Source organism: Myiozetetes cayanensis, unplaced genomic scaffold, assembly GCF_022539395.1.
Source record: "Myiozetetes cayanensis isolate MyiCay16 unplaced genomic scaffold, myiCay2020 scf2-11, whole genome shotgun sequence".
NCBI classification, from domain to species: Eukaryota; Metazoa; Chordata; class Aves; order Passeriformes; family Tyrannidae; genus Myiozetetes; species Myiozetetes cayanensis.
In genome coordinates, this window is record NW_026087411.1 from 11,604,982 (window position 1) to 11,631,782 (window position 26,801).

At 40.5% G+C, this 26,801-nt stretch overlaps 1 protein-coding gene across 1 annotated transcript; it reads left to right on the plus strand.

Annotated features, from left to right (window-relative positions):
* Positions 1–3,146: 3,146 nt before the first annotated feature.
* Positions 3,147–12,718, plus strand: ATF3 (activating transcription factor 3). Its single transcript, XM_050314699.1, has 4 exons — positions 3,147–3,299; positions 7,844–8,087; positions 9,006–9,113; positions 9,813–12,718. The coding sequence occupies exons 2-4, from the start codon at positions 7,848–7,850 to the stop codon at positions 10,008–10,010; spliced, it is 546 nt and encodes a 181-aa protein (XP_050170656.1). The 5' UTR covers positions 3,147–3,299; positions 7,844–7,847; the 3' UTR covers positions 10,011–12,718.
* The last annotated feature ends 14,083 nt before the right edge of the window (positions 12,719–26,801 follow it).

Here is a 26,801-nt window from a genome sequence, read left to right on the forward strand (position 1 = left end):
TAGCTCTGTTTAACAAGCAGATTGCCATATTTTAGTTTTAATCAAATATCTACAGTGTATGAAGTAGTGTCAATAGATGTGGAGGCAGAATTTGGCCAGAAAAAGTGAAGGAAAGAATTGTTCCCTCTACACTGGAGTCTCCTGGAGGGCTGCAAGAAACACACCATGAGGTGGTATTCAGCCTAATTTCTCTGCAGAGGGAGAAGAACCCAATGCATGTCAGTCTGAGTGATGACATGCTGTACCTGGCTTAAGGGAAAACAAGTTAGGCACGTGAATGTTACCTCTGTTAAAACAGTGCTGTTTCAGAGGAGCTGTCCCCTACAATTTGCGATGAAAGAGAGAAATGAATTGGAAAAGGACTGATAAATGTTCAGTGGGAGGTAAATGAAAGATATTTTATGAGATGGAAAAACTAAACTGACAAGAACATCAGAGCATCTGGTGGCTGTACTAGGTTTTACTTCAACTTCCTGATAGCCTTAATTATTAATTTTTTTTTTTTTTTTTTTTTTTAACTGGAGTGTGATCCTTTGTCTTTACTGGGATCAATTTAGCTTTAGTTTTAAAAGGGAGCAGAATAAAACCTGTATGACACAGTGGAACTGGGTTTATTTTTCATTGTGGTTTCATTTTCTTTTTTCACTGAAGAGTTTCAAGCCAGGACATGTTTCAGTGGCCTAATCTCAAATGCGCACAGGAACAGTTTCTGTGTTTGCTTTGCAGGGAGGAGCTGGTTCACTTCAAGAGAAGTTCAAGAATGAACACAACTGGTTTGCTGTCAGTTTTTAGTACTGGCTGCAGCTCATGGGCAATAATGGTACCAGCAGTGGCGAAGCAGCATTGTATAGCAAACAAGTAGACGTCAGTGACCCTCAACAACAGGATAACACCACTTGGATTGCCAAGGTACTTCTACCCACAGTGAAGGAGGGAACTGCTTTTTTTCCCTCCTTCATTATTCTGCAACATCGCTCTGCTTATCTGGAAATACTCTAAATAAATACCCACTTCTGACACAGCTAGCTAAATAAGGACAGACAGTTGCTAAATCTCTGTCATAATTACAGCAGGCACCTGTTCATGGCCACTAAAACCGATGTTGCTAACACGTTTCCATAATAACTTCATGCTCAAAATTTTCCAGCCAACTATCTTTTGGGAAGAAATTTTCCACATTTGGCCTCTGCTTGAGAGGAAATATTTTTTTTCTTCAAGGCTTGAGAAAAATGATGCCAGTTGTTCTTGAGCACAGCATGAATTATAAAGTTATGCCTCTGAAGTAAAAAGAACTTCCCAGGCTGCACCAAGCTGAAATATAAAGCTTGCTCTAGACCCTTCTGAAGAGCAAATTTTTTGCCTAGTGTTATACTAGATGTTGATTTGCCTAGATTAATAAAGATAAGGTAATAAATATGTTTTGAAATAGCTGAGAACGATTTATCTATCGGTGAGTGGAAAAGAAAAGCTTGCAGCTCGTACGGGCTGTAAATGGAGAGCTGCCAGGTAGGTCAGAGGAGTTCATTCCTGACCTCACAAAGTGCATTTCATTGTTTGAGGAGAACAGGGTGAGACTGCACCTTCCACAGGAGGGAAACCAACGTCACTACTCCAGATTCCTTCCCCTCTCCACCAGATTATTTTTCTTTCAAAAACAGGCAATTAAACGTAAAATAGGAGTGTTAAATTTGCAAAGTTGAGTGTGCTGGCACTGGGGCATTTAAAAAGCTAAGTTTACTACTTCTGTCTGTGTGGCAAATATGTGCATCTATATATATATATAGATATATATCCAGGCAATAACATGGATATAGAGAGGAGATACAGAGAGACTTTCAAACTAGTATTAGAACACCATATCCTTGACAAAATGTTCAAAGTAATCAAAATGTCCAAGAATATACCACTTGAATCATATTGCCTATTATGAAAACTCATACATTGAACCTTATAAAATTTAATAACAGGTTGGAACACTTAATTGGGATATACATTTTATATATGAAGGTATATATTTTATATTGGTTTAGTCAGAATATCCTCAAGTATGGAATACCCTGGTCTTTCCATACCAAGTACAGAGGCTTGACAACTGTCTTAATAATAAGTTTGTATATATTATTTATGGAATATTATTTACTGGATAACACTGTGTATCTGTCTTTTCAAGCTTTTTGTGTCTCTCCTGGATAAATGTGGGGTTTTTGACACATTTTCTAGCACTTTGAGGGCTGTTAGAAGGCAATTTCTGGCTTTTAACAAACCAGGGGAAAAAAAAAAAAAAAAGAACTTAACAAAATCCCCTTCACCACAGCCACAACCATATTTCCTTCTCTTCTATAGCAACTCCCTGTTTTTTCATGAAATCATAAGGAAACAGTATGCTACTATGTTTTAAGAAAAGTTTTATAAAAATCCCCCAACAAAAAAAACCAAAGCCCCCAAACCGTATTATTTTTTGCTTTCTATAATTTCATTAAACGGGTCTTTCCTTCTCACGGTAAAAACCGAAACCTTCTTATTCATAGGAAATGAACTTCTAGCTGTCATGTCAAGTAGCACGGAGTGCGGGGCGAGGGAGGATGGTAAGAACGGAGGGAGTGTTAAAGAGTTTTTTCCTGTAGAATACGATCACATTTTGCAGTTCTTTCGAAAACTACACAGTCACCCCTTCTTTCTTCTTTTCCTTTTCCTTCTTTTTTTTTTTTTCTTTTTGTCCTGACAGGGACTTTGATTTATTCTCAGAGGCAAAACAGCCTAGAGAGAGAAACTCCCAGAGCGATAATTAAAAAAAAAAAAAAAAAAAAAAAAAAAAAAAAAAAGAAAGAAAGAAAGAAAAATAAATAAAACCAGAAAATAAAAGGTGGGGAGGAGGCGTGGAGGAGGGAAAGAGAACGGGGTCTGTCCGGGTGCCGATGGTCTCCCTGGGAGAGCCGCGATGCCGCCCGGCACGGCTCAGCGCGGCGGTCCCGCTCCGTGCCGTGCCGAGCCGTGCCGGCGGGGAAGCCTTGCATCACCGCCACGGGCTCCGCTTCCCTCCTCCCTCTCTTTCGGAGAGGCTATTAATAGCATGACATCAGCCAGGGACTCGCCGCCAGAGTAAATACCAGCGCTGCCCGCTCGGCTATATAAGGGGGGTGATGCAACCGAGGCGAGCGGCAGAGGAGCGGGGAGCGGAGCGAGCGGCTCTCCCGGAGGAGGCGGCGGAGGAGCGGGGACAGCCGCCGGGACGGCAGCGCGGCGGGGCCGGAGCGGAGCCCCTTCCCTCCGGCCGGGAAAGCGGCAGCAGCGGTAGGAAGGTAGGTGGAAGAGCGACGGGAGCCGCCGAGACTCGCAGTGCCGGCGGGACGAGGGGTTGAGCTCCGTGCGAGCTTGTCCCGCCGAGCAGAGATGCCCGCCGGGGAGTCCGTGGGCCGCCGCCGGGAGAAGTTTCGCCGCCCCGGGCGAAGTCGGGCTCGGTGGTGCCGCCGCCGGCCGAGATCCCGGGGAAAGCCCTTGGACTCGCCGAACCTCCGCCGGAGCCCCTCACCCGCCCACCGGTGGCGGCTGGCTCCCGGCGCCCACACGGGGGGAACCCCCTGCCCGGGCTGCCGCCAGATGTGAGCGCCGGGAGGAGCCCGCCGAGCCCCGGCTCATCCCGGGCCGGCAGCGCCCCTCGGCACCGCGCGGTGGCGGCCTCGGCGGAGGGACGGCGCGGGCCCCGGGACCGGGATCGGGACCGGGACCGCCGGGATGCCGGAGCGCGGCGGGCGCGGCAGCCGCCGGCGGCACCGCGGGGACCGCGGGCACCGGGACTGGGGAGCTGCCCCGGGACGGCCCAGGCGATGAGAAACCCACGCACTGCCGCGCATAGGTTTATCTGTGATATTCACACAAACCGAGGGGGAACTCCCTCTGCGAGCTGGGCACATTCACTTTCCTTTCTGTCCCGGTCGTGACACGGAGTAGATGAGTTGCTAAATTGTTGCCTAACCAAATCAGGCGTGACACAACAGCAAACTTGTTTCAGAGAACGGGTTTCCCTTGGAAATCAGTTTTCCTCCTAACAACAGCGTTTGAGGAGCTGGAAGGCAGCAGAAAATGGTTCGGGAGTGATGTGGGATGTCAGAAAGCTTAAGGTCAACTGGCGTGCACAGAGGTTGTGAACTGTAATTGCTCTTAATGCTGTTTAAGATTAACCTCAGTGGTTATCAGGGTTTATTGCATCAGCACCAGAGGAAAAGGAATTCATATGAAGAAATAAAACCAAGAGGCACAGCCAACCATCTGCAGTTAAGAAAAAAAAAAAAAAAAAAAAAGACTGAAAGTAGTAGTCACTTTTATTAATAATATTAAACAAGAATACCCTTAAACAGTAGAAATGCACAGCTAGGAAGTATGTCTCAATTTAAAAATATTGGCAGATGAGATGCAAAAGCTCACTGTAGATGGAAAGATTCATCAGCAGAAGAACAAATAAAAAGCAGAGGGAGAATGAATGAATGAAGTTGCCTGAATCTACCTGAACTAGGAGGGTACCATGCATAGAAAAACTGTTCTCTTTGGAGAACTCCAAAACTGAGGATAAAGTAATGAAACATTAACTCACCCTGGGAACAAGTTGTACTCTTACAGTGCAGGTCTGTGAAATGTTCAGCACCTTCATTGTCAGTAACTTCAGGAGTATTGAAAGCAGCCTGGAGCACAGGTCCATGTGCATGGTCTAACAAAGTAAACAGAGATTATATCAGAAAGGACATGAGGTAATCATACTATAAGACTCGATATTCTTATTCCTACTGTTTCCCCAGCCCTTACAAACCCAGAGAAAACGAGTTAGTGCTCTTGATGGCTTATAGATTTGTACTAAAATTGGGAAAAGGAACTGCAACTTGTTGCATCCTTTACAATAGTAAAATCCAATTTTTCTTAGAAACAGATTTGTTTCTCAGAATCTGGAAAACATCTACCTTGTTGCTATGAAAAGGGAATATATTCAGTTTACTGAAGAGTTTTGAAAGAAGGCTGGCTAGTTCTGTTATTTGTATCGTGGTGGCTCCTAACAATCCCAGTGGTATACTGGCAGCCTACCCTACCAAGTCCTGCCCCAAGGAAGAGCCCCAGGAAAGCAAACCAGTAGCAAACAGCTCTGCAAAATGGGACTCAGCTCACAGCAGAAATCCTTTCACAAGCCTCAGCCCCCCTGGTAGGCCTTCCCTTCCCTAAACTCTGAGCAATTAGAGGTGCCTTTCAAGATGTTTGGGAGGCCAGTGAGCTGTTTGGGCAGGAGGGTAGCAAGTTTCTACGGTCAAGGACATTTTCTCCTGCTCTGGGCACCCTACCACTCCTCTTTTTTACACTGGTAACAGATGGACAAGAGGGCCTGAAGCCATTATAGCAGCATTTTGTTGGTGCTTATGGTACACTTACCACTAACTAGTAGAAATCCACAATTAACACAATTTCTCAAGCACAAACATTCTTGCTTTCCTCTGGTGCCGCTGCTGACCTTAATTAAAAGTTCACCTAAACTGTAACATAATTGAATAAACCACCAGAGCTCAAAAATTATTCACCCAACTAATTATTTTGTAGGCTGGAGAAACAGTTTTGCTGTTAATTTAAGACTCCAGGTTGGATTGAATTATACAGAATTAACTTTGTTGAATGAAGCCATCACCAGCATCCAAGGAGACAGATTCAGTGAAAATAGCTGAAAGTCCTTCTAGCAGTGAGGGGTTCAGTGTCATCCAGAATTAGCCTGTTTAAATTAGTTGAATGTTGGTAAATGGTAAGTAATAGTGGGAGGACTTCAGCTTGAAATTATAGGGCCATTTCTGACTTGTTGGAAAAGCGCAACTGGTAGCCTTCTGAGATTATAGGATTAAACTGTATCACTACTTTAAATGTGACTCATGAGCAGGGGCTTTCTGAAGAGAATTACATAAATTTCCCAAGGCCTTTCTGAATAACAAATTTTTCCAGATAATTTCCCCATCTTTAACAACTATGGGTGAAATCCTGGCTCCATTGAGGTCAATAGGAAAAGTCCTCTTGATTGCAGTAGAGGCAAGATTTCACCCCCAGACTCTAGGAAATGTTCAGCTCTTCTGTGGTGACTGGGTGAAGAAGAATTGAGGAAGACTACAGCTGGACATGGCATTTTCTACTAACTGGCAATTCACTGTCCTCAGATTTTTGTATTTACCTCACTTAGCGATGAACCAGAATTCTATTCTCATTTGCACCAGTGTGGATTTACAGTGTATTTTTAGATATCTCTGAGCAAAATCTATCTTCTTGTCAAGGCACATGACTCCAAACATTTCTTGGTGTGTTGCTGAAGTAACGTACAGGGAACTGGGCAATTCTGGGTTGACCATGTGGAAATTTAGCTTACCACAGTGCTACCCCAAGGCAACTATTTGCTTACCTGCACTAAGTTAATTATAATTGACTTTGCTGTAATTATTATAGTTCTAAACCAGAATAGGTAACACATACTGTAATTATCCATACAACTATTAGAAACAAAAAAACCAAACCCCAACGAAAACCTACACACCAAAGAATGCTGGAAAACTGACGTAGTAAAATCCAATTTAACACAAGTTGCTTTATGAACAAGAGAAGTATTGCAATCTGTTTTCCTATGGATTTGCAGTTTTGTCCGTTGAACCACCCACAAAAGGTGCTCAGTTTTCTTCCAGATCTCTTATCTCACTTCTACTGGGTGAGAGATGGATTGTGACATGCAGAGATGTGTGCATCAGCTAGCCCACTGTGCTTGAATGACTGACTGCTGAGTTTTGCCTTTCTCCCTCAGTGGGGTCACCAATTTTCACAAAGCACGTAGGGGACCTTTCTCCCTCCAAAGCTGGCTAAAAATTAAGAATGACTAAAGAGAGAAAAGTAGAGAGCACTGTTGGGTAAGTTTGCTTCTTAGGAAATGTACTAGAATTGAGGTTTCTTCATGGGTTTACATTTACATAATTCCCCTGAAGTCTATTCAATCACATTGTTTTATATCAGCAAAAATCCGGCCATAAATATATAAGAATTTCAAGCCTCCCATAGAGGGCACATGAGGACAGTTTCGAATTTTACAAGAGCAAAGGAATGAAACAAACGGCTTCACATTTTTATTGAGTCAATCCCTCCAACTCAGTCTGTGCTTTGGAGTTACAGAGCATGTATAGACTTTTACTTCTGTGCCAGCTCTTATCATTAACCGTTTTTCAGGAGTTTAGAGCCAGATATACAACCTCATGTAAGAATAAGTGTGGTAATTTTGTGACAGATCCTGTCATGATTAGCAAACTTCAGCTCCTAGTAGAACTTGTTGAGCTTTACCTAAATGTAGCCAAGATCAAGGTATGCTCTGTCCTTGAAGTTGGAATTTGTGGTGTTATAGCTCTGAGGATGAAGATATTCTTACTTTCTGTCTGTACTTTAAACAACAATACTACTTATTTGCTTTCTGATTTTTATTCTTATTCTCTTTCTCTTCCTATTCACTTGATTATCATTTCCCATGCATTACCAATTTAAAATTAACAGTATATATACTTACACAGTTTTTTTTAACATTAAGTTTCAGAAAGACCTAGATATTGTGTCATGTGGTGGTGCCGTTCTTACTTTTAAATACTAACTTTGAGTTAACTAAAAGTTGAAGTTTTTATTAGTGACCAAATACTTAACTGCTTGCCTCTAGTAAGAGATTGGGGTACATGGGAAAGGGGAACTGAAGCAACGTAAGAACTACAATATTATTCACAGTATGAAATATACCTCTAAGAGATATTATTTGCCTTTCTAAGTTGTTGAAAGACTATTATTATTATCTCTTTTTATCTTCCAGCAAAATGATGGTCCAACACTCAGGCCAGGTATCTGCATTAGAAGTCAGCGCCTCCGCAATTGTTCCCACTTTGTCCCCTGCAGGGTCACTGGGGTTTGATGATTTCACAAATTTAACCCCACTGGTGAAAGAGGAACTGAGGTTTGCCATTCAGAACAAGCGTCAGTTCCACAGGATGTCTTCTACATTGGACACGGTGACAGTTTCTGAAAGGCCGGTTGAAACAGCAATGATGAAAACGGAGGTATGGTTCTTTAAATAGAATTTCAATGAGAATGATTAATTCTCCAGTAAAGTTTCACCACAAGACCAGTGATTATGTCAACTATAGACAACCCTCTCTACTAAACTTGACTCTTTCAAGCATGCTGCTTGCCTTTCTGTTAAATGCTTTGGGGAAAACCTCTGGTATTTCTCATAGCTGGATATTTTATTTTTTATTAGCATCTAAGGACAATGTTTTACAATGATTAGAACAATACAATATATCTGGTTTCCCTGCCTGTTTGTGGCTAAACTTGGAATAAGTCACTGTTGAAGTCCCATTTCACTAAAGACAGTCCAGCAGGACCCATGCAGACTAGACTAAGTGGGACTAGCTGTGCTATATCCACCCTAGGTTTTTACTTAAGATAATACTCTCAGTGAAAAACATTTCTCTTTTAAAGTGGAGAAATAATTTAAGTTAGTTAAACAGCTACACCTTGGTCTGAGCCTCCACAGAAAACAAAACAAAACTTGAAGAAGTATGTTAGTATCCCCCTCTTCGTGCTGCCTTTAGTTTCACTCACTCTCGCTGCCTCGTTCATGACACATCCCCCACTCTACTCCCCATGCTCCTTGCTCCTTTTCCTCTCCTGGAGGTGTGGGAGTCAGTCTGGGGAGACATTCAATGAGCTTTTTGAGTACTGTTGATTTAAAATGAGCTATCACGTGGATTACATACATCCAGCCTCCAGTCAGGTTTTAACTGACAATTCTGATGAGGTTACTACCTTTATACTGTATGTTAAACAAGGTCACAATCACATTTTTGTGTAACTTCTTATGTGAACACTGACAAGTCTATCCATGTTAATTTTAAAAATGTAGAAGTTATCGAAATAGAGGTTTCATATTTACAACATCTGATGGATTGTGTGCATCCATTTTTGTTGGACAGTTTTCTCCTGAAGAGGATGAAAGAAAGAAGAGAAGAAGGGAAAGGAACAAAATTGCTGCGGCAAAGTGCCGAAATAAAAAGAAGGAAAAAACAGAATGTTTGCAAAAAGTAAGTGACTGGCTAGAATTTTTCTTAGTCTGTCATCCTGCCAGGATCCAAACAGATAGCACGGAGTACCATCATAGTAAGAAATACAGAAAGGTGTTACCCAACAGTCTTCAAACTCTTCAAAACATTAGTTATATATAAAAAAAAAAATGTCCTAGAACTCCAGTTGTGTCTTCACCTCCTGTGTAGTGATATACAACTTTATTACAGAAGCATCAGATCTGTACCTGGGTATGTAGGCCTCTATATTCCTATATGTAGGACCAAGGAAAGAAGTTCTGTTCTTACTTTCTTATCTTATCATGGTCTTACAGACATGTGACATGATGCTTCAGGGAGTTAAGAAGCAGCGTAGATAATTTTTGGTCAATTTTTGACCTAAAAAGCTCAGAATAATTTTGCAGACAACAGCAATAATGCTTTGGGTATCTGTGCCTGTAAGTAAACAGAAGTCTGAATTTGGCTTTCCAGCTTCCATTACACTTTTCTAAAGGCCAAAGAAGGTAACTGTAAATTCTAGACTGTTTCTGACTGGGGAATGTATAGTTTCATCATTACAGCACACTAAGAACATGAGATTTCTTTCTCTGGTAGCCATATGTTTTCCCACTGATAAAAGACCACAACTATTAGCTAAACATTGCAACTAACTATTTGAACTACTCAGTGTAATAGTGTGTCTCTGTCCTTTGTGACTAGGAATCAGAAAAGCTGGAAACTATCAATGCGGAATTAAAAGCCCAGATCGAAGAGCTAAAGAATGAGAAGCAGCATTTGATATACATGTTAAATCTTCACAGGCCTACTTGTATAGTTCGTGCACAAAACGGAAGGACACCTGAAGATGAAAGAAATCTTTTTATTCAACAGATCAAAGAAGGCACATTACAAGGTTAAGTGATATGGCAAACATGGAAATATTTATAGTGGTTTTAACAACTACCAGAATCCATGGAGGATCTGACATAATGTGTAGGATTCTATTAGTCAAGAGCCTTTAGGAAGGGCAGGTTGCTTTCTTAAGTGGAAAGAATCATTTTGGCTTGACAGCGATTCTTCCCCTTGGAAGATCTGGTCTCAATCAAATTGAAGAGCCTTCTGCCTCAAATATAGGTTTTGCACCTGTCATACTTGCTGTTCCTAGGAGCTACAGACAACAGCTTCAGAAGTTTTAGCTCTCTGCTAGCATACAGTATCTGCACTCACGACGTTTGTGCTAGAACACTATGACTTCCAGTGATGCACATGGTACAGACAGCTGTGCTGGATGGACTCTACTTTTCCTTGTTGCTGATAGGGAAAGAAGACTGATTATTTCTTGAAGTTTCCAGGAGGATGGTTTCTGGCAGAATGTACTGATGGGTAATGTTGCATTTTAAACTAACACACACACACAAAAAACCCCTTTAGTTCCAACTAAGCTTTGTCAATTTTTTCACAGCACTTGTGTGGGTTTTCTTGTATGACTCATCTCAGTGACTGAATTTGAAGAGCCTTGTAGGTGTGACAAAGAAATGTTTCTTGCAAAACATCCATGTGGCCTAGCTCGTATTTTATGAGTTATCACTTCACCTACTATCCTTTGGGGACTACAATTTTTCTTTGATTGCTAAAGAGCAGCTTGTACCATCATTTAGTGACTTGGTGAATTAGACCCACTGGAAAGAGGAAACTAACTATCAAGGAGTATTAGTAGAGGTTTTGCTGAAGTAAAGAACTCTAGGACTGAATGCCAGCTTGTGAACCTTGAAAAGGTTTTTTTTAAAAAAATTCATCAAGGATCTAATCCTACAAGCCTTAATTCATGCTATTAACCCTCTTTCACAAAAGAGGTTCCATGGATTTCAGAGCTTATGCAGATAGCTCTTACAGGCATAAGAGCTTGACAAAGCTTTTTCCATCCTGGTCAGGATTACTTCCTTTTACCAGGTGATTCAGAGGGAAAAATTATGATTACAGCTACTTTTATTTTACTTTTGAGTGGAAACTACAGTCAATCAAATATATTATTTAGAATCTAAAGGAGTTTTGATGTAGTGAACAATTGTTTTTATTTTTTATGAAATACTAACTTTGGATGTTTTTGAACTGGTAGAAGAGCTGCTGGACAAAACAGTTGGAGTTATGAGTGTTTAAATTCTGATGTTTCTGTGAAATTCTCAGATTGTTTATTTCTATAAAATATACCCTTACAACTTTTTGTAAAAGAAAATATTATCCTAATTTATCACTAATATCATAATGAGTAGAGTTAATAAATACTGCGAGCAAGAGAAAACTGAAAACACAAGTGTTGCGCTGTCTTTTTACCTTTGGTGTTTAATATTATATATTCCTAAACTTCATCAGCTGTGTTTGAGACACCGCTACTTAGAACACTTATCCTTCATCTTTTTTGAAGATGAGGCACTGAATATCTTGAACGATTGGGTGCAGATGTTATACCTTCCAAAATTCTGTGTCTCCATCAGTGGTGTCTAACCATTCGATGTCACAATTTAAACAAAGCAGAATACAAATGGAGCTTACTGTACATAATATTTTACACCAGTTACGCAGTATTGAAATTGAGTGTTTGTTCTAAAGTCTAAACTTAAAGATACCTCAGCCATAGGCTTCTCACCCTGCAAATTCCTTATGAGTCTATCACGTATTGTACCTGATCCTTATATGATCATTATATTCTGCAACAGAACTTCTTAGTACTTCTTCCTAAGGTCTGGATATATTGTAATGTCCTATATCACATTTTAAAGGTATGTACTTCATGCATCTGAAAAGTGAATGTATTACAAAGATGACACACTAGGTCCAACTCTGTCCTAAGAATCCATTATCTTTCTGTGTATTGGAAGGAGGTTCCATTGACTTCAGTGAGAGTTTTATTCACATCTTGTAGGCAGAGTTTGGAAACTGTGTGGCAACCTCTCTGGCTTAAAGGGTGAGTTCTACGTGTAATTGGGCCACCTGTTTATCAGAAAACAGGTATACATGAAGTGTGTTACAATAAACTTGTCAAACAATGTTCATTGTTATTTGGCTTCTGTAATGTGGAAACACAAAACCAGGGCACCATCCCAGTATCATACACCTTGGCTTTGTCTTTTGCTCATCAAATACCAGCAGACAAAGCTGTCTCATAGTCAGTTATGAAGTGTTACCACAGAGACTAGAAAATAGTGACAGAATTCACGGATCTCCCTTAGGGAACTTGTGTGGTTGCTTTCAACCATATCACTGGTGACGCAGGCGTCATGCTTTTGTTGCTTGATCTTATTTACTCGGCATGCCAAATGTTAATATGGTACCACTACTATTGTCAGAAGATAATCTATTTTTTATTTCTTTGTATGTGCAGTCGTAGCTGCTTTGTATTGCTTTTGTACGTGTGTGTGTGCGTGCGTGCGTGCGTGCTCCTGCACACCACTCTGGAAATGATGGTACCCAAGGCCACTTGACTGTGCCCAGGGAAAGAGTGTTTAAAGACCTAAACAGAAATGGTATGTTGCATGAGTTTTCTTAAGAGTGTACTTTATTCAGGAGAACCCTTAAAACACATTAAAAGCAGTTTGTTTTCTATTCTCAAGTTTGTTTTGATACTTTAATAAAAAAGAATTAATATATATTTATTTGTGTGTCATTTAATTCATTCTAAGTTTCAAGGTCCAGGAGCAACTTCATTTTCTTAAACAACACCAAGATATTAAAAAAACAAACCTATTTTATGTGGTTGCAACAATAAGTGTTTTGTAAAGTGAAACTGGTTCTGTTTGCTGTTTTTCAAGGTATAAACAAAATTTTGTTATTACAAGGCTGATCATGAATTCCAGGCTAATTCCTTATTTGTGGCCTAGGGCTTGGATTCAAGGATTGGAAATTAGAACTCCTAAACCTTTCCTAAGCTTGCAACCAACCAGCTGATAGTTATTTCAACTTTCTGATTACTTAATGAGTTTAATGCTTTTGCTGCTTTGAAGCTTTAATATTTATAGATTGCTTTCTCTGGTTACATGGAAGATACTAAAGTAGTATGGCATGATTAGGGCTTTGTTGTTTTTCTCTGTGTTGGTGTGTGTGGGGAGAAACATGAGGAAAGATGAACAAAATGTTCTCTCCTGCTTTTCCAAAACTGAGTATCTACACACCCAGACAGAAGTCCCTGTGTTTTGACAGCCGGTGATGTGGACAAAAACTTTTGGCTTCAGTCTATTGCAAGCAGTCATAACTTGTAATACAGAGGCCAGGAGCTCCAGGGACCAGGAAATCCACTGCACTATTGCAAAATCAAGTTAAAAATATCATCTGGAAGGAAGATCTAGGCTACCATGAGCTTGGCAATGTTCAGTGCTTACTTTCCTTATTGGTACATCCATTTCCAGATGTGCAGTCCTCATATGTGTGTTCCATGCATTCACCTATACCTGCTATCAAATTTTGCTTTTAAATACCCAGTTCACTCCTAAATTAGTAAATTTAAAAATCATCTACCTGGTCTGTTTTAGAAAACCTCATCAACACAATTAGGGCTACGAATTCCTGAACTGATATTTTATAAAATTTTCCTTGAATGGTATGAGTTGAAAACCATGAAATCACCACTGATCCCTATGACATATTCCTAATAACGTAATTGGTATTCCTTGAGCAAAGTAATACGTCATGTCTTCTCCTTAGGTGTTGTTTTAGATGCTAAATCTGTGTGTGTACAGGCCCATGAGGACCTTAGAGTATACTGGACTTTATTCTGTACCTTGATAAGGATCATCTTCTACTCTTTTTCTAGCTCTTCCCCTGAGGTAAATGAATAAATAGCAGTATCGAAGATTGGTAGAGACAATTATTTATATTAGGCTGGAAATGTTTAATGAAACTGAATGGCAACAAATTTAGTTTACAATAACTTTTCTACCTGGGACCATTAGAATTTGAAGTTATTGATTAAAGGGATAGTTTTAAAAATCACTGATTCCTAGTTTTGCAAAAGAAACTGGATGTGTTATGGGTAATGAAAAGAGTACAGCTGTTTGCTAGTAGCAATGGAATTTTCAAAACAAAATCTAATTAATCTTAAAAAACTCTCAAATCCAGAATGATGACTGTATCTCACATCCATTTTTCCCAGTGGTTTTGGTTTCCCCGCCTCCTCCCCCTCAGCAGAGTACTGGTGCAGGCACAAGTCTCATTCACCCTGGCCATTGCCAAATTTCCATGTCTGCCCAGTGCCCCCAGCTGGAGACCCTGAGAATCACCCCGGGATTAAAATGTGCCATAATATTAATTTACTTAATTACTTAGTAACATTCTTCATCAGTTTGTAATGACACTAATATGGTATTTTCATTTCTATGATAGATGCCATTCCTTTTTAAGTGTAGCTAAGATACTGAGTGAGAATATTTTTTAAAAATCCTGTTATTTAAAATTAATTTCCTTAATGGACACTCTGAGTCAGAACTGTTGACTGTAGGGATAAAAATAGTTATTTGCTAATTTTCAGTGCTATTAGATCTTCAAAACCATCATAGTTTAAAAGAGAATACACTGGAATCTATTCTTGAGACAGCAGTAGCTCTGGCTGCATATCTTTACTACTGCTAACAGTGATGCATGAAACAAACAAAAAACCCCCAACCTAACGATTTTCAGACCCCAAACTAAGTGTACAAGAGCTGACACTCAGAAAAAATACTAGACCTGTGAAATGAATAATCAAAAAATGTAAATAATCTGAGAGTTGAAGATGGAATAATTTTAACATCATTGTATTTCTGGACTCTGTCAAAATACTTTGTATACCACCATGCCCACTAAGTAGGAATGCCCACACAGCAAATAGCAGTGTGGAATAGCAGTATTTTTATATAAGCTAGCTTAGTAGTGGGAACATCCCAGCGATGACAGCAAGAATCTCGGCACAGGCTAATTGATGCTGCTGAGAGGACGAACGCTCCGTGCAGCCAGAGGACAGGCTGCTACTGGCATCTGAGGGAGCTCCTTTAAAGCCAACTTGGGTATCGTTCAGTTCCTCAGGTTAGGACATGTCACGTAGCTGCCTGCATTCCCAGCTAAACAGCCCCACCAGTTCACACCAAAGGTCCACCCAGCCCAGTTTTCTTTCTACACCACTGATCAAAAGCAGCTGTCCAAGGAAGAATAAGAACGGGGCAAGTACGCTTCCCTGGGTGCTTTCCCACACTCCAACTATTTTCAGCTAGTGAGTCACATAAGCTTGCCATGAATCTTTTAGGTAGTACCCTTCCATAAATCTTTCTGTCAAGTACTTGACCAGTTTCTCATCCACAGTACCAGCATCTGCAGTAACTTTTGATGGCAAGTTCGTTAGGGCTGTCACCACTTATAAGAAGAAAACCATTCCTTTTTTTTTCTTTTACCCTATTCCCTCTTACTCCATTTGACAGATCCTCCTTCTTGAATTGCAAGAGAGAACACTTACCCAACCTCTGCATGCCACATGATTCTATACTTTGCTGTGTTGTTTCTTTTTCAGGAGAAAGAGCTCCAACCTATCCAGTCTCTTTTTTCTTTTTTTTTTTTTTGGTAGCCATTTTACATCCTGAATTATTCCTGTTATGTTATCCACTTTTTCTGTGAAAATTGCGGCTTACGCAGTAGTTTAAGATAAAGTGACTGTAAGTAGACACATATAGTATTCAAGGTGAGTTATATATTAATACAGCAGGATCTTCATGTTCACCATCCCTTTCCTAATAACTCCAGAAATTTATTTTCCTCTTTGGTGACTGCCAATCATGACATCTGACAGAATGACACTATCTACCATAATCCCAAAATCTCCTTCCTGAGTAGCAATGGTAAACTCAAGCCCAACATTTTATATATAATGCCAGGATTGATATGCACTACCTTGCACTGAATTTTATCTGCCATTTTAATTTCCAAACTGTAAATATAAACTCTTCCTGCCAATCTTCTGAAACTGCCTGTCTCCTGCTTATCCTGAGTAATTTTATACCATCATCAATATTCTGCTACACTACTCACCTTCTTACCAGATCCTTTATGGAGATGTTGAGCTGTGCAGGTCTCAGTAAATATTTCCATGGAACAAGACTGGATGACCTACATCTGCTGGGAGAGTTCATCACTTACTCCTACTTCTTTTCTACCTTCTAATCTAGTCTTCATGCATGTATAGGCATTTTCTCTATTCATAGCTATTCAGTTTCTTCAAAAAAATTTTTGTAGAAGGATTTTACTGAAATCCCTTTGAGGTATCATAAAATACATCTACTGAATCTCCCTGACCCATGTGTCTGTGAACCCTTTCCAAGAATGCCAGATGTGTCCATAAACCTGAATTTAATTTTACAAAATCCATTCTGACTCCCTTTAAGTATACTGTATTTATCTAGTACCTACTCATTCATAGTCCCTTTATTCTAATTACCATTTATTCACCTGTTCAGATTACAGGCCTATAGTTCCTTGGATTCTCCTGAAACATTTCATAAAGGTTGATGACGCATTTGCCATACTCCAGCCCTCAGATACCAAGAGAGATTCAGTCAGAGTGACAGTTTTTTTGTTTGAGCCTTTTGGTGAAAACTCAATTTGTTAATGCTGATTCTTCTCTAAATAGTCACTTCAGTTTCAGACAGAACCTCTGCTTGTTTAGCTCCCTTTGCCCTGTCCTGAAGGGGGTTTTGGCTGGGGAATGACATCTATTTCTTCAGCTTTTCAGTTCTCTGAGTGTTCCCTTTGTACCCTGATCATCAGCTGTTACTAGACTTTCTAACAGATTAATTATTACTAATACCATCTGAAGTATTATTTAGCATTTATTTTAGTTCCTCTGGCCACCATTCCCTCTTCTTGCCTCTGACACACTTCTACCTTCAGTGCCATCTCCTGAGTGTTCCCTACAATAAGGTCTTCATCATCCTCAATCATATTTGGAACTTTTAGAGTCTCTTGATTACTCCAAGATTTTCTGTGGCATTAAGGAGTCATTACATGGGTACACATCTGATTACCAGATTTTAATTCCTGCAGTGCTGTGTGACTTACACACAGAAACTACCTCATGCCTCAATTCCTCCACCTAAAAAAGAGAGATAACAATCAGTACCATTCTTTCTGCCATACTTTCATCCCTTACTTTTGTACAGTGAGTCTTTTGAGTAAGTCTTCTGAAGATTCTCAAACTGCTGAGTCACTAGAAAGCTACTGAAGAGAAGGGTAGATTTTATTGCTATGTGATTATCACTTATAGCTGAGTAAAATAATCCAGAACACCTGTAATTAATTGATACTCAGCTCAAACCCAGGAATACATTCAGTATTAGGGGTCTTTTTGGTTAGTTTTGGAGTGTTGTGTTTTTTTTTTTTTTTCAATGATTTGTTTGTTTTTTGTTTGTTTGTTTGAGTTTGGGGCGGTTTTGTTTTGTTTGTCTTTGTTTTACACCTTTTGTCTTTGACAGCAATAGGGAGATCATGAGTGTAAACAATCTATGAATCAAATACGCATTAAAATATAAAAAAATCCTCTGAATAAAACAAATACAACTTCAGTTACCTGGGTTATAGTAGGGTTACAGGCTATTTTCAAACCTAAGTGAAAATACAGATTTGACAAATTTGCTTAACTCCAAAACACTTATTTTACATGCAGAATTAAAATGGTTCAGTTGGAGTTTTCCCTGAGACCCAGAACACACTTTTTTGTGACAGAAGAGCATGAATGCCTTGGATGCCATTATCCAAACCACCACTGCAGTCAAAATTCTCAATCCCTTGGCAACTGCTTGGTTGAGTTGAGATCAGAACAAGATAAATGGGGAAAACCTAAGTATACACTGGTCCTTCCACTGAATGGAATGCATCTACCCTTTCCTGGCTAAAGACAGGGATCCTTACTCATTGAATCACGCAGTGCTTGTAACTCCTGCATCTGTAGCTAATCCCTGTGGTTTTATCACACATTCTCTAAATCCTAAATCTGAAATACATGTGATGGTGTGAGATCCTCCTTCCTCATGACTGTAGGAGAAGCCTTAGAAGTACTACTTGTGTATACTAAGTTCAGAAACCAAGAGAATATAAATTAAATTTAATTTTGATTCACATTTCATGTCTATAAACAAGTGTTTTTCTTTGGTTCTTTGTACATGTGAGGGTCTTTTTTAAATGGGCTTTTTGAATGTCCGGGCTTGGCCATATCGTATTCCCCTGTTGGCAGTAAAACTATCCATGGACAGAGGAAAAGGTGACTAAGAAACCAATTATCAGGGCTAATTTTGAAGGGTTTACCAGTATTAGGTCCAAAGAAAAAAATCCTTAAAGTTATTAACAAGAGAAAGGAATGATTAATTTTTTAAAAATACACACTTTTCAAGTAATACCATGCCCCTCTGCACTTAGAAAAAGCAACACAAAGCATTCCGTGTTACGTTCATCTGTTGTTGCTTTGATCTGAGTTTCTTCAACACACTTTTGACCCTCCTACCTTCTGTGCACTAACACTTCCCATCTTTCTAGAACTCGACACTCAAATGAAGAGAATGTTACAAAACTGGTTTATAGCACACAGCAAAGTAGTTCCCTTAAAGAGAAATGAAACTATTCTACAGAAAGATAAAGCAAACATTAAATTGCACAAATACTTACTCAAAAGGAGGAAATGTTACTAAAATCTGGCCACGCAAACCCAATACACTTTTCCATGGACAGCAGTAAGTACACCAGAGAAGAAGGCCATAGGACACAGAACATAGACAGAGGGCTATTTTCCATCTCTTCCCAAAAATATAGTGCCACCATTTAAAGACGTTTTGTGTTTGGTGGGTTTTTTTCCAGGAACTTTAAAATTCGTTTAATTGTCTCATGATCCAAATTGCTTGCACAGTGCCTCACCAGCACTTATGATTGTTGAAACAGTTGTGTAACAATTTTGTAAAGCACAGAAAAGATCGTTCTGGACACTCCTAGCTCAGAAGCAGCAACAATATTATTACATCCGGAAAACTGGTTTCCCTCTGACCTGACACAAGCAAAAGCAGAAAAACCGAAATTCTTTCCTAACTGACCCCTTCACTCTGAATATTCATGGGCACTGAATGCACTATAGGATCCTACTCTCTTTGCCAAGTCTCTAGTTCTGCTGCTCACAGACATTTAATCGGTGTCCTAGCTGCTGAGATCCTATCCAGTTATGTCTGGCATTCCAGACTGCTCCCTAAGTAGTAAAGCATTAGCATACTACTCCTGTGCTGCAAATGAAAGAAGGATATGAATGCAAGGACTGGACAAGACATCCTTCCAAAAAAAAAACAAAACACCCTGCTAATGTTGATAGAGAACCTTGAGTTTTAAAGAGAGATCCACAGTCCACACTCTACCATGTGACATTTCCATAGTCATTGTGGAAAAACCATGGGAGTGTGAATTTATTAAGCAAGCCTTCTAAATAAACACACAGCTCCCATGGCATAGCACCACACCCTTACCTGGAAGCGTTCAAGGCCAGGTGGGCTGAGACCTTTAGCAACCTGGTTTAGTGGAAGGTGACCCTGCCCATGGTGGAGGGGTTGGAACAAGATGGTTTTTAAGAAGAAGAATGAATGCCACATTAGATCCTGATGGTCAAACAGGCAGGTATATTCCCACTCAGAGCACATTCCTAGAGCCCTGAGTCTGTGCAAGTCCACAGAATGAAAATGCGAGTGATGAATTCTGATGTTTGTACGTGGCCAGCTGAACAGAAATTTAGGGTTAGGCGGCAGAGAGTTGGAATTATGGTTTAAATCCTTTTGGGGATTTAAGCACCACTAAGGTGCTTTAGTGCTTGGACTAAAATTCAAGCACTAAAGAGTATTTCTAAGTATGGATAAGCATATGCATTAGTAAGGGAACAGAAGTTAATGCCCAGTTTCCTTTAAAATGAATTCTGTCTAAAACACTCGGTTAATGTTTTTAGGTCACCCTAGTAACATGATCAACATTACCATAGTAGCATCTTATATGGAAAGACAGATCACTCCAACCTCATGAAAAGGTAATTCTACTTCTATGACTCATGGTAATAAATCCACACTTGTGGAGTGAAATGGACAGTCACCAACCATCCTGAGCTCCCAATGATGTCAGGTTAGTTGGCTATTCAACATATGTAAAATTGGAAAAAAAAAAACAAACCTGAACTCACAGTACATGTCATACTTAAATTTATAGCCCCCAAAAGTTCAGCCTGTTCTGAGCAATTAACACAAAATTACTGCCAGAGCTGTGATATATTAGAATAAATAACCCTTTAAAAAGATACAGATGTTAAATGTGTGTGCGCCTTGGAGAGTCATGTTAAACATTTAAAAATAACCTCAGTGATTATTGGTGCATTTAGATTTTATAAGATCTAGGACTGGCAGAGAACTCTGTGGTTCTTGTTCTGTACCATACCACATGTGTGATCTGGATTAAATTTCAGAGGGAGGTCTCTTTTTGTCCCTTCCAGACTTTTACTTAGTAAGAGTGCAGAGAGCTAAATTCAGAAGCAGGGTAGGCATATGCATCTCCAAAAACTGTGTGGATCAAATTTAGCAGTGGCATAAACTATAATGCTGGTGTCCAAGAGAAGTAAATCATTGACTTAGTGGTTATTCTTCAGAGTATGTAAGATGAGAATCAACTTACAGATGATATAAGCTGTCCACAGATAGGAGCTGAGCAGAGTGACCTGCACAAAATTAACATGTACAGGTTTATAAAATGAGTACAGTATTATCTGACTTATGGTAAAAAGCAACAATATCAATGGCAGTAGCAGATTCAGTAACAAGCATTGTGACAGTTGGTTTTTAGTTTTCTTTTCAAGCTCTCAGTTATATACATCTACCCTCCTCACCAGGTAAACTATAGTTCTAAGCTGAAAAACAAATTCTGTCTCATCCCAACAGTGTCACAAAAACTGTTCTGGCAAAGAAAGCTGGAGGCCAAGAGGGAAATAAAGCACTTCTCTTGCATTCTGTCTTTCTGAATAAGCAGAACTTGCAAGTGTTACAGTAAAGGGCAAGAAAAGTGAGAAAGCTAGTTTGCCCTCACGGGCTCTTTTTCAGTCCTAACCTCGTCGTAGCCTCTTACTCTGCCTGCCTACTCAAAACACAAATCACCAGCATCTATCAAAAAATTCTCTTTCCTGCAGCTCCCAAGACTCCCAGCTCAACTCAGTGTGTTCCTTCAAACTTGGCCACATTTCCCACCAGCCTGTGGTGACATGGATAACTAACAAGAGTTTAAGATTTAATAGTTCTCCCCAAATATGTAGGTTATCTTCCCTTATTTCATCCCCCAAAACATCTCCAGTACACTTGTTTTGCACACTTGATGAGTGCTGAATTAGCTCCAGTTACTGAATTTTGTCATATCCTCCTCTTTTAGGAATAATTTACACACAATAAGAAACTTACACCATGATATAAGTCATTGTTAAACTTGTCTCAGTCTGCATTGTAATAAACACTGCTTAGAAACCACACATAAATTTGTGGCTTTCTTATGCCACCAAACAGCAGACAAATACAAAGTAATGGACCATTCTTTGAAGTGCTAAAATCCTGTCTAGAAAAGAACAGACATGGTACAAAGAATTGTTTCGATTCCCAATTTATGAGTGGGGACAAGGGAGGTTTGATCACAAGGTAGTTTTCCCATTTTAAATGCATAGGGATTCCAGCCCATGAAACTTGTTGGGAGATCAATAGTATTCCACACATTCTCATTCAGTGAAACATTTCATTACTAAGAGTGAAAACTCTTTTGTTTTTAAATAGAAAAAAAAATCCCTTAGGGAAAAAAAAAAAGTAATGAGTAAAAGAGTCTCTTTCAAACTTTTGGCACTAAACCCCCTATCGCTATTGTTTTACACCACCAGTTTTAGCCTTCAGTAAATTCTAACTGCTACATAACTGTTCCCACTGGACAGGAGCAAACAAACCCCTGCAATGTAAGGCTTTGCAAGGAGCAAGCAGACCACTGAGCTCAGGCTAAGCTTCTTAAGCCTTGGACCAGACAAAAAGTTTATATTACCTCATCTTTCATCAATCTGTTAAGAAACAAACCAGAGCAAAGTTATACACTTCAGCCTTTCAAAAAAATTCTAACCAATCTGTACTTTAATTGGAGCATCCATTGTTCATCTCCCAGAGGAAGGTGCCATTTTCTTCCTAATATATTTCAGAAACTTTCTCTTAACTGTAAGTTTTTAGATGGTTACACACAGCCAGAGAGCCAAAACCATGGATTTTGATCAGTGAACAGTTGGTTCACAGAATCATAGAATGGTTTGGGTAGGAAGGGACCCTAAAGACCATCTTGTTCCAACCCCCATGCCCTGGGCAGGGACACTTTCCACTAGAGGAGGTTGCTCAAAGCCCCATCCAACCTGGCCTTGAACACTTCCAGGGATGGGATATTCACCACTTCTCTGGGCGATCTGTTCCAGTGTTTCACTGCCCTCATGCTAAAGAATTTCTTCCCAATATCTCATCTAACCCTATCTTCTTTCATAGAATCATCCGGGTCATAAGAGACCCTCAAGATCATCCAGTCCAACTGTCCAGCCAGCACTACAACTCTAACTCTTAAACCACTAAACCATATCACCCAGTGCCAGACCCAGATGCCCCCTGAATACCTCCAAGGATGGTAACTCCACCACCTCCCTGGGCAACCTATTCCAATGCTTGACCACCCTAACAGTGAACTTTTTTTCCTGATATCTAGTCTGAATCTCTTCTATCTCAGTTTAAGACCTCTTCCTCTTGTACTCTCACTTTAGGCACGGTAGAAGAGACCAGCCCCCACCTCACTACTACCTCCTTTCAGGTAGTTGTAGGGAGTGATGAGGTTCCCCCCTGAGACTCCTCTTCTCTAGGCTAACCAAACCTAGTTCCCTCAGCCATTCCTCATAAGACATGCCTTCTAGACCCTTTATGGGCCTTGTTGCACACCCCAGCACTCCAATGTCCCTTTTAAAGTGAGTAGCCCAAAACTGAACATAGTACTTGAGTTTAAAGCCCCTTGTCCTATCAATACCTGCCCTTCCATAAAAGTCCTTCTCAAGCTCTTTGGTAGCCCCCTTTAGGTACTGGAATGTGCAATAAGGTCTCCCCACAGCCTTCTCTTCTCCAGGCTGAACAACCCCCACTCTCTCAGCTTGTCTTCATAGGAGAGTTGCTCCAGCCCTCTGACCATCTTTGTGGTCTCCTCTGGACTCACTCCAACAGGTCCATATCCTTCCTATGCTGGGCACCCCAGATCTGAATGTAGCACTCTAGGTGGGGTCTCAGGAGAGCAGAGTAGAGGGGGACAATCACCTCCCTCGACCTGCTGGCCATGCTGCTTTTGATGCAGCCCAGCACACAGTTGTCTTTCTGGGCTACAAGAGCACCCTGCTGGATTGTATTGAGTTTCTTGTCCACCAAAGCCCCCCAAGACCTTCTCCTCAGGGTTGCTCTCTATGCTCTCTAACTATGCTCTCTCCCCCAGCCTGTATTTGTGCTTGGGATTGCCTTGACCCAGGGGTAGTACCTTGCACTTGGCCTTGTTGAACTTCCCGAGGTTTGCATGGGTCCCACCTCAAGCCCGTCAAGGTCCCTCTGGAAGGCATCCCTTCCCTCCAGTGTGTTGACTGCACCACACAGCTTGGTGTCATCAGCAAACCCCCTGATAGTGCACTCGACCCCACTGTCCCTGTCAATGACAAAGGTGTTAAGCAGTGTCAGTCCCAGTGCTGATCCCTGAGGAGCGCCATTCATCTCCGCTTGGACTTCAAGCCATTGAAAGCAATGGTTTGAGGGCAGCCCTCCAGGCAATTCCTTATCCACTAAGGATTCATTCGCCAAACCCATGTCTCTCAAATTTAGTGGAAAGGATGTCATGCAGGACAGCATCAAATGCCTTACACAAGTCCAGGTAGATGACTTAGTTGCTCTTTCCTTGTCCATCACCACTGTAACCCTGCTGTAGAAGGCCACCAAATTTCCAGGGCCAATTTGCCCTTAGTGAAGCCCTGTTGGCTATTGCAAAGCACCTTATTTTCCATGTGCTTCAACACAGTTTCCAGGGGAATCTGCTCCTCTGTATCAGGAACAGAAGTCACACACTGGCCCGTAGTTCCCTGGGTCTTCCCTTTTTTATCTTTTTTTTAAATGGGTGTTATATTTCCCCTTTTCTGGTCAGTGGGAACTTCACTGGACTGCCATGACTTCTCAAGTATAAGCCACTTCCTTTGCCAGTTCCTTCAGGATTTGCAGATGTGCCTCATCAGGTCTCATGGACTTGTGCACCTTCAGGTTCCTTAGATGGTCTTGAACCTGAACTTCTCCTACAACAGGCAGTTCTTCATTCTCCAAGTCCCTGAAAATCTGGATTCATTTTCCATAAAAATCTCAGAGGTAGACATTTCTTCATAAAAAGAGGCAAGAGGATTCTCTTTGACTCTACTGTCAAGAATCTTCATTGACTTAATAGAGCAAAACACAGAACATTATTTTACCAGAGTAAAACACAAGACAAATGATTGCAAACATCTCCTGCAGAGACATGCCAAAAATACTTATTAGATGGAATGATTATAGAAACTGAAGTTTGGCTCTGGAATTTATATCTTACAGTCCTGAGCTGGTAAAAATGGAAAATTGTGCCAAAAAGCTATGAGACTATTAAAGGCAGAAGAAAATATATTCATCTACTTTTTAAATAGTAACAGACATAAAGTGCAACATAATCTGCAGACAAAAGTATGAGAGAAAAATATAAAAAGAGAAAAATTCTTTTATGCCCACTCAGAAATTAATATTCCCTGGAGATGCCTCTGAGAAATTTCCCTGAAGTGCCCTCACTTCTGATAAATCATAGGTCAGAATATGCAGTCTGTGGATGAAGACAGTTTCTTGCATCTCTTTTGACTTCTTTAAGGAAAACAGTCACCATCCTCAGGAATAACAATTAGGAAAGAAAGTATTAGGGACTGTGGACAATTAGAGGGAAAGAACAAAATCTGGAATAATTTCTTCTCATGGGCAACATGAGTTATGAAGGTTTCTGCCCCCAGAAAGACAGACTTCAGCACAAACAAAACTGATGCCTGATTTCAAGAGATTTAAAAAAAAAAAAAAAAAAAAAAGGCAAATTCAAAGCTTGCAACCTAGTCTTCTACTAGTCCTCTAAAAAGTGTCTTGGTTCTTGTACATAATTTGATTGCTCAAACCCAGAAATGCCCAGTTCACATGGAGACCTTTTAACTCACAGGTATGCATAGCACTTCCACTGCTTCAACACAAACTGTGAGCATGCTATGAGTAGCACGACACTGAATCACAAAGCTGTGGGCTATTTCATTTCTAGTAAAGATAGTGAGAAATAAGATAGAGCCCAAACGTAGGGTTTCTATTCACAGTCTCCTTCTATGAAATGTGGTATTTCCAGTATGTGTTTCTCAATCAAACTATCGCCAGATCAGCTTGTGTGAACAGCTCAAAGACAGTAACCAGATACTGGCTGTCTGCATAGTAGGCAACACCAAACAGAAGCGAAACAAGCTTTCAAATGCACTTTACTCACAGCAGCTCCATTCCTTCTCCCCCACTGACTAAAGATAGGACAGCACATTAACACTTAATATCCAAGGGTAACTAGCCTTTCCGTTTCCTCTCCCATCCTCCAAACAACAAGCGTGATTCTCTGAAACATTACGTGTTTTGCTTCTCAGATAACTCAGCACTGTGTCAGCAAATGACAAGCACAAGTGCTGGCGCCAGAAAGATGCAGTTATTATGCATGGCTTGTGAGAGACCTTTACATATTTCTGGAATTAAAATATAAGTCTGTCTTGCATCATCTGAATGTGATTCTAGTATTTTAGTTAATTTGAAACAGCATTGCATGTAGCATGCTGTAAGGAGTTTGGCTCTTTAATGGTAAGCCAACATTAAGCAGATACTCAGTCTAGCCACACCAAGGCTGCTGGAATTTCTTTTGGAATGAGGATTATTCTCTTGTAACAGTGCTGGTTTTGGCTGCTTGCAGCAGGCTGGGCAGAATCATCAGAAACAGATCATTAAAGCTTGACACGCTCCCAAAAGTCAGAGAGTTGGGTAGGCTGGAAAGTGGTTTATACATTTTCTATTTTTATCCTAGATAAAAATTTGGTTCCTATGGCCCAAGTCCCACAGCAGGTTGCCTTAGAGGAGCTCAGAGATATGCCGACTTCCCTCGTTTGCAGGGGAATCCTCCACTTGCAGACCAGGGAGGGTTGGCCTGCAGGGCTAGGGTCTGGCCTGAGCTTTCCCTAGGTGCTTCACCAGGAAAAGGGGTCTGGATCATAGAATTATAGAATGGCTTAGGATAGAATGGACCTTAAAGTTCCAACTCCCCTGCTGTGGTCAGGGACACCTCTCACTAGACCAGATTGCTCAAAGTCCCATCCAACCTGGCCTTGAACACTTCCAGGGATGGGGCATCCACAGCCCCTTTGGGCAACCTGTTCCATTGCCTCACCACTCTCACAGTAAAGCACTTCCTCCTAAAATCTAAACTAGAACTACTGTCTTACTTTGAATGCATTTCTCCTTGTCCTGTCAATACACACTCTTGTAAAAAGCCTCTCCATCTTTCTTGTAATTTCCCTTCAGGTACTGGAAGGCTGCAAAT